General features: G+C 35.6%; 1 protein-coding gene across 1 annotated transcript; it reads left to right on the top strand.

Annotated features, from left to right (window-relative positions):
- The first annotated feature begins 2,165 nt into the window (after window positions 1–2,165).
- LOC18442994 (7-deoxyloganetin glucosyltransferase) lies at window positions 2,166–8,967 on the top strand. The gene is made up of 2 exons (XM_011628237.3): window positions 2,166–2,695; window positions 7,706–8,967. Exons 1-2 carry the CDS (start codon window positions 2,206–2,208, stop codon window positions 8,653–8,655), a joined length of 1,440 nt encoding a protein of 479 aa, XP_011626539.2. The 5' UTR covers window positions 2,166–2,205; the 3' UTR covers window positions 8,656–8,967.
- Window positions 8,968–9,027: the final 60 nt, after the last annotated feature.

Raw genomic sequence — 9,027 nt, 5'->3', positions numbered from 1 at the left:
ATCCTCTACCATGCACCACCCGAGCACAAAAAGAAAAACACACAAAAAAGAGTCTCTTTCACTCTCTCTATTAGAGGGCAAGCATAAAGGTATTTATTTGATTTATTTATTTATTTATTTGATTTTTTTTCATATGTATGATCAACTTGGCTTAGATGATGAATCTCAAAAATTTTAAATAACAAATTCATCTTTAAGATAATTTTAGAGGGGGCGCATGTGTACATCTGACTAATAGAAACCCATCCGTATTTCAATCCACCCTCCGGCAGACCAAATGTTTTCCTTATTATTATTGTTCCACCATCTTCCTTCTACATGGTTTTCTCTTCATTTCTTATTTAAATGGTAGCTAGGCTAAGTGAACAGAACATTTGCTAACTATATAGATAGCCCAAGGAAAGAGCTTAACATTTTATACTTCGGAAGATCTGTACCTTATCTTGAACCAAAGGCACAAAATATGTGTGTATTAACCATAGTGCCACTATATTTCTACCTGCAAATATAGTGTCGTAAAATTGTGCAATGTTGCAACTTTGGGCTTCTTACATTAAAATAAAGGGAAAATATTTTAGTATTTTTTATTTTAACTTTCATATCTCATCACAATAAAAAATTGAAAATATTATTTGTAAGCAAACAAACTCTATATTTTTTATTTTCAACCCCTTAAACCATTTTGACCATGTATTATTGACCTCAACAACTTATGAAATGACTATCTCTCTCTCACATCATCGTCTCTCTCTATCTCAAAACTCTCTCTCTCTCTAAAATCCAAACTTCATCTCTCTCTGACATCATCGTTTCTCTCTCTCTCTCAACTCCATTTCTCTCCCTAAAACTCAAACTACATCTCTCTTTCTCTCTCCAAAACTCCATCTCCCTCTAAAACCCAAATTCCAACTCTCTCTCTCACATAAGAAGAAGTGCTCGTGTTCGAGCTCAAGCTAAACCCCTTGGCTGGTAAACTCACTGAGAAACGAAAAGCGAGAGATGGAGTATTAGAGAAAGCGATGGAGTTTGAATAGGGTGTCATTTTAGTATTTGTTTGGGTCAAAAATTTATGATCAAAAGGATCCAGGAAGTTGTAATATATAAAAGATAGAGACTTTTTGCTTACAAGTAGTATTTTCAATTTTTGGATCTCATGAGATATAGAAGTTAAAAATAGGAGATAAAGACGTATTTTTTCTAAAATAAATGAACTTGTTGCATACTTTCATTTTATTGATACAAATTTTGAATAGCATTTCCTTCCCAAGGTTTTTCTCCCCCTATATTTCATAAATTTGTATTTTTATGGAAGGCACTACTATGTATAGATATTTCAAAGTATTAAAACTAGTAAGAAAGTTCTATTATACAATATTCAAATTGTCCAAATTGTTTTGAGGGCCCTTTTTTTAATGTTTACGCATGCTATTCCAATTTAATACAAATATAGAAGCACCAACAATAGAGGCTTTACGTTTCTGAACCATAGGATTAAACATTAATCAAAGTCACAACGGACAAATTTTTCCGGTCCATACCATTGAAAAAAGGTGAGTGCAACGCTTATTGAAACGGCAGTTGACCCAGCTTCATTGCTTTTGTCTATAGCTGCATAGGCCCAATAGTTATTTTAAAAAAAGAAAAAGCAAAGAGAGCCTGCTTTCATTATCTAAAAGCAAAAAGTTAAAAAGGAAAAATTTATGTAAGGGTGAGGCCTAAACAATCAAATTAAATCAAATTAAAGGGTATCTCAAAAATTTATTAAAAACAGGGTTGTTTCGATCGTAAAAGACCTTTCAATTTCATCATCTGGATCTCAAGATGTACGGATATAACAAAAAATAGATTTTAAATATAAAAAATAATACATCCTGTAATATATTATCCAGACTTTCAATTTTCAAGATTTTCAAATACCTATATATCTACTCAATTTACATTATTTTTTAATTTTTAAATTTTATAATTAAAAGTAAAAATAAATTTACAGGTTATCTTAAAGATTTTTAGTTCTAAAACAACATGATTCGGCACTATTTGAAAGTACGTCTTACTTTAATCGATTAAGCCTCGGCCTTATACAAACCTCACCCTTATTCAAAAAAGATATTTTGATAGCGCCGCCTGTTTTGAACGCTACACTGTGAGCTATAAACAACATCCATTGCAGGTTGCAGAGAGAGAGAGAGAGAGAGAGAGACAGGCATGCATAAGCCACATGCAGTGTGCCTACCATTTCCAGCGCAAGGCCACATAAACCCCATGATGCAACTGGCGAAGCTACTGCACTCAAGAGGCTTCTACATAACCTTTGTCAACACAGAGTTTGTGAAAGACCGCCTTGCTCTGTTTCATGGAACCCAGTTCTCGAATGGGTTTGAAGACTTTAGGATGGAATCAATAGCTGATGGCTTGGCCCCCGAATTCGACAGGGTTTCAGATCTTGCAACCCTCTTAGATGCAAGTAGAAAGTACTGGTTGAATCCTTTCAGGGAACTTGTTTTGAAGCTTAATCAAACCGCGGGGATTCCGAAGGTGAGATGTATAGTATCGGAGTGGGTGCTTAATTTTAGTAAGGTGGTTGCAGATGAGATAGGGGTGCCTAGGGCTTCTTTGATCACAAACAGTGCTAGTAGCTGTTGGGGTTACCTGCAAATTCCGGATCTCATCCAAAGGGGAATCATCCCTTTCAAAGGTTTATCTCTCTCTCTCTCTCTAATGAAAAGTGTTTAAAAACAAATCTGTATTTCTTCCAACATAACCCCTCTCTTTGTACTTTGGAGGTTTTGCTCTTTTTTAATGAAAACTACTGTTAATTGTTCCAAAAAAACAAAAATCTCTCTCTCTATATCTCAAACAAAATGAAAATTGAAAACTAAGATCAAACACAGGCCTTTCTCTTCCGACTTAATCTCTCTCCCTCTCCCTTAGTAAACAAAATAAAAAGTCAAAGACTGGTTCAAAAATTTGTATCGTGCATTCAGGGTTGCTATTTTGATTGTGTTGGTTTTGGAAGTGCCAGTTTTAAGTTATTGATAAACAATGACCATTTTTCCGTTGGAATGAATATTAAAGTCTTTGATAACATTTTCCATACCATCAGCTATGTCGGCCACAATTTTCTATCCAATAGGAACCACGTCAGGAGGATAATTGAAGCTTATATGAAAATTTTTATTTCACACCAATAGGTGCGGACGACAGCTGTTGAAATATAATAAACTATGCTTTTTTATATGGACTTGGTCAAGCCTGCATACGTAGAAATGCGGGCCTCTTAATAAAAAAAATTTTAAGATAGATTTTAAGACTTTATTTTTAGCAACAAGTAATCTTTCACATGGAGACAGTGAATATGAAAAAATAAATAAATTTAAAAAACTAAAAATAATAATTCTAATAAGAAAACATTTGAGCCGTTAGTTTCTGTTGATTTTAAATGTCATACCTTGCATCCATCTTTAAGAAGATGTTTTACATTCTTTGGTCCACATATGTAGAAATGCGATCCAGCCCGCAATTTTCCTTTTGAAATAGATATGGGGATTTTCACATCTCATGCTTGCAAAACTATCTCATATTTCCATCATGTTAGGTTGTAATTCTACTCATTTGTGGTTTTAAGATAGGTCACATGTTTGCTTGTCGATCAAAATGATCTTTACTTCCAGGATGCAACATCATAGCAAAGAAAGCCTTGTTTAAATATGGGAAAGCATTCTCGTCTAGGGCATCCATATATACCACTCTCTCCCGGTCAATTATTCTTAATAGATGCACCGGATAGCTTTAGCCAGTGTCATAAGCGAGCCTTTTGACCATTTGATCTAGATGAGATATCTCCGAGTATATTATTTTTAGATTTTTTTTTTTTTTTTTTATACCATTCATGTGAACATGAATCAGGGGTACTTTTATCTTTTTATTTTATATTGAATTTTTTATATATATATTTTTTAGGTGTTACGCTATATGTGTAAAAATAATAATAAATAAAATAACATTTAGATATGACATTATGATTGAGGCAATCTTAACCATCCATTCAGATCAGCTGCCTAGGAGATAGGTGACATCTATGAATTCCCTATACGTAGTGGCATATAAAAAGCTCAGCCTTTAAGTATTAAATATCTTCATCATATCTTTTAATATTTGTATTTTTTATGGGATTGTGTACATTGATATTATCATCTTTTGCCCATCGTGGTAACAAATACTGCAAATTGTCTAATCTAAACTTATACAGTTGATGGGCGTCTTTTCTACGAACAAGTTTAAAGAAAAAAAGAAAAAAAAAGAATGTCAAGATTTTTTTTTTTTTAATGTTAAATAAAGCTTGAGAAATTGAATTGCATATAAGCAAGAGGAAAAGAAAAATAAAAGGAAAAAGAAAAGATAAAGAAAGATCAGAGTAGGTGAATAAGAATAAGGCAGTATGGCCTTCTTCACCAAAGTGTATGGTTTCCTTCTCTATTGATATGGCTGAAGATGACCACCTTCACCGTCTTTTGAAGTAAAAATTACATCTCGTCCGTCATATCGGCCCATATCCAAGGGGTTAGATGGATTTTTTGGCACTGGCTAATCACATTAGTAGAGTCATAATCACTTGATTATGGTGCTTTTGTAACCTGTCTACACCACGTTTAATAGCCCATAATTTGGATTCATTAGCTTCATAGGGGTGCAGCAGTCCTTGGTAGGACCAAATCACCTTTCCACTGCTATCCCTTAGAAGTGCCCCAAACCATGCCCTCTTGCATCATTTCTAATACGACCATCAAAATTCAGTTTAACTCACTCCTCTAGTAGTGAGCGCCACAACAATGTTTTCAAAGCCCTAGTCCTGGTCCCTTGAGAAAGAGTATATCTTCGTAGTTGTTGAGAAAAAACACCTTTGATACCTCTTTAAATTCCTCCTGCACTCAGCGCACTAATAGTGGTCATCATAGTAGCTTGCAAGTCTTATGCATCTTGACTCCTTCCTTAAAAATTAATAGATGCCAGCATATAGTTGTCACTCATAGGCCACAAAACATTATGCCCTTTGTAGTGAAAGGGAATACTATAAGATTATCAACCAAGCGGTGCACCGATGGCGGCCTAACTTAATCCCAATTAGTGTTTCCCATCTGCCACTCCCAAAGTCTCCTAAAAAACAGACAGATATAAGTAGGCATTAGTCTCCGCCTTACAAAAGAGTCAAACATTTGCAAGGATCATTCCCCTTTTGTGTAATTGTTCAACAGAGGGTTCTTATCTGGCCCAAGCAACCATAGAAAGGATCTTACCATGTGAATAATTTTGAGAGACCCGATGCTAGTTACTTCAGGTTTTGTATTGAAGTATCTATCTCGGCTTATATGAGTGTATAAGGACCTCATTAAGAAGTTATCATGCAGGCTTAGCTCCCACACAAACCTATCCTCCTTGCCTAGGCAGTAGAAATGGTGATAGAGCGTACTATTTATGGTTAAAAAACTGTTGCTCTACCACTATGTCCACTCCTCTATGTCTTGGGTTTACATCCCAAACTACCCTACTTGCTTCTACCGTTACGACATCCTTTGAAGAAGTTATTTTGTTGACGACCTTTAGGTAAGTTCCTGGAACTGAATAGAGAGGGCAGTCCCCTATCCATTAACAAGTCCAGAATTTTGTTCTTGCCCCATCTCCGATAGAGATCCTACTGTAAGGAATGAAAATGTTTACAACATTGTTGATCCCTTTCCGCACCACTGAGCCTGAGGCTCCATTAGGAATCTCCCTTGGGAACTAACCAGAGTCATCCTTTCCATACTGTACATCACTGTATTCTAAAGTTGCTCTCGTCTTAGGGCAGCTCTCCACCACCATTTTTCCAAGAGAGCCTCATTAAAGTGTTTCACTCTGTGCACTCCGGTTCCTCCAAATCTTTCTAGTAGTGATGCAGGAAAATTTGAAAAACCAGTAAAACCAGCAAGAAAAAAATGCCACAATCAATAAATAGGAGAAACCTAGGGTTTCTTCCTTACTCCAAACTAGGGTTCTAAAATCCTAGATTTTTTTTTCTTTTTCAATTCTGAACATCATGTGGAATGACCGCCCCATATACCTCTTAAATAATAATATTTCAAAAAATACTAAAGCACAAAATTCCTAAAGATCTCCATTAGGTACTTGTGCTAGTATAATGCCATCCATGATTTGTTTATCCTTAATAAAAGCCGTTTGGGGCAGAGATAACCTCTTGTGTAACACTCCTGAACCTGTTGGCCATTACCATAGCGAACATCTTATTAGTAGAGAGCAGGCTTATAGGGCTGATGTCCTGGATTTATTGCACCGATTGTTTCTTTGGGATCACGACAAAATAAATGTGGAGTTTATGGCATTGAGCACCACTCTGTGAAGAACTCCCTGAAGTCTTCAAGACATTGGTAGATGGCCCACCCCATTGTTTTTTCTACAACTTGGAGCATGCTTAATGGTAAGTGGCCCGCAACTGATTTTAGCCCATATTGCAAAAGGTGAAAGTGAGCTTCATGGTTTTTCTAGAGAAATTTACGTTCGGATTAGGTTAAATTTACATAAATACATTTTGAACATAATTTTTGAAATTTTTCAGTTAGATCCTTTTTTTCCTTTTTTTTCCAGGTTTTAGCTCCGATTGATTGTTGGAAGCAACAAACTGTATTTTTGTTTTTTTTTTAATTTGTTTTTGGTGGGTTTTGGGGTAGTTCAATGTGAATATTGGAAACGACAATGTTATTATTTGAGTTTCAATTTCGGTGGTCCTATGTCCGTAACGTCCGGCTGCTTTAATGTCAGGCTGCTTTTAAATTATAAAGAAAGAAATTGTGGGGTGAGATGTTATTAGCATAAAACTACCTCAACGGGATATTAGAAGGCCTTTTAGAATGGTGGTGTACGTTCCCTTTAAATATGAGTGTGGTTTGTACAAGGCTCTAAAAAATCAAAATAGGGTGCACTTTTAAATAGTGCTTCAATATGTTGTTTTAATATTATAAATTTTTATAATGGTCTGAAAATTTATTTTTATTTTTAATAATAAAATTTAAAGTTAAAAAATAGTATAGATCCAGCAAATTCATGAACACGTGAAAATCTTCAAAATTGATAGTCTAGATAATATATTACAAGATGTACTATTTTCAATAATTAAAAACTTTTTTTTTTTCATATCCATACATCTTGTGAGATGATCGAATTGAGAGTCTTTCAATATCGAAACAACATTATTTAATAAAGTTTTGAAGTGCGTTTTAATTTGATAGTTTGGAGCCTCGCATTTATATAAACTTATTTCTTTAAATACTATTATGCCATTTTAGTCATATTTTAAGAAAACCACCGACTTGTCGGCTATTTCTGCCTGAGGGTCAAAAGGATCGCAAGCATATCTAGCAAACTGCTTGACATCAATCAATGGGAAATCCTTGTCCGTACACAAGGGAAAATATGTTAAGGTCCATATTTTTTCAAATAGCTTGTCTTTTGTACCCTTTTTTTTTTTTTTTTTTAATAAATAAATTTACCTCTCTATTCAATATTACCAACATCGGACATATTTTAATTGTTTTATTTAATTTTCGTTGTAAGGTTGGGACCTTTGTTTTAGGGCACTTCAGGGTAGAGAGCGAGAGAATGTTATAACGTTATTTGATCTCTCATGCCTGGTTTTGCTTGGTTTACAACGTAGATGAGAGTTTGATCCATGACAAGGGATACCTTGACACAACCGTGGACTGGATACCAGGAATGCCAAATATTCGTCTTAGAGACCTACCCACCTTCATAAGAACCACCAATCTTCATGATTTCATTGTACAGTATTGCAAAGTGGAATGTCAAGAGGCTCTAAGGTCCTCAGCTCTGATTCTCAATACATTTTACGAGTTAGAGAAAGAGGTTCTCAATGCCGTGAAAGCCAGCTTTTTGTGCCCTATGTATGCACTCGGTCCCTTGATCTCGTTCAGTAATCACGAATCCAAAGATCAATTGAAGAACACATCAATGAGCTTATGGAATCAAGAGAGTGAATGCTTGGATTGGCTTGAGAAGCAAAAGCCTAGATCTGTTTTATTTGTGAGCTTTGGTAGCATGACAATTGTGACACCTCAACAACTCAATGAATTTGCTTGGGGTCTTGCTAATTGTCTAACCCCCTTCATATGGATTATCAGAGAGGATCCGGTGAAGGGTGAAGGAGCAATTTTGTCAGAAGAGTTTACGAGAGAGACCAAGGAAAGAGGGTTCATCGCACGATGGTGCGATCAGGCACGAGTCCTTTCTCATGCTTCAGTAGGGTTCTTGACCCACTGTGGTTGGAATTCTTGCATGGAGAGCATTTGCCATGGGGTTCCCATGATCTGTTGGCCTGTTTTTGCTGATCAACAGATGAATTGTAGGTACATTTGTCATGAGTGGGGGATAGGCATGGAGATAGAAGGTGAGGTGAATAGAGAGAAGGTGGAAGCACTGGTTAAGGCTTTGATGAATGGAGAAAAGAGCAGGGAGATGAGGCTGAAAGCCATGGAATGGAAGGATGGATCAGAAAGAGCTTTGCAAATTGGTGGATCTTCTTTCCTTGATTTTGAGAAGTTAATGAATGAAGTATTGCTTAAAGGCCAACCAATGGATGAGAGCTAGTCTTGTTCCCTATTGTTGTGCATATTTGAAGTAGGGAGACCATGTATGAGGTTGAACAAGCTGTCCTTCAGAATATGGGAGGAATATATGAGTTGCCAATGGTGAAGGGAGGGATAATATTATTGCAATCATCACCTTTCACAAAAAGTCATGATTAGCATAAATTTGACCGTTATTTATGTTGTGGTAAAAAAATGTCATATTTGTGCAGTGGTCCGAAGTTGGCCTTGGTCCGAAGTTGTAAACATCGGCCACATATTAAATTTATTTGTTTAATTTTATGATATTCATAGGTTAGTTTAATGTCAAAAATATCGAACATCAATTTTATAGACCGTTTGATGTTCCGAACATCAGATCGGCCTACATTTT

Source organism: Amborella trichopoda, chromosome 4 (genome assembly GCF_054954075.1).
Source record: "Amborella trichopoda isolate Santa Cruz 75 chromosome 4, AtrichopodaSantaCruz75HAP2 v2.0, whole genome shotgun sequence".
NCBI lineage: Eukaryota > Viridiplantae > Streptophyta > Magnoliopsida > Amborellales > Amborellaceae > Amborella > Amborella trichopoda.
This window is presented reverse-complemented; position numbering and strand designations above follow the sequence as displayed.

What these genes read in the sequence shown, in the direction of transcription:
- LOC18442994 (XM_011628237.3), top strand. Translation starts at nt 2,206, where the DNA reads ATGCATAAGCCACATGCAGTGTGCCTACCATTTCCAGCGCAAGGCCAC. An exon ending in GGGAATCATCCCTTTCAAAG is followed by an intron (nt 2,696 to 7,705) that starts GTTTATCTCTCT and finishes TTTACAACGTAG; the next exon opens with ATGAGAGTTTGATCCATGAC.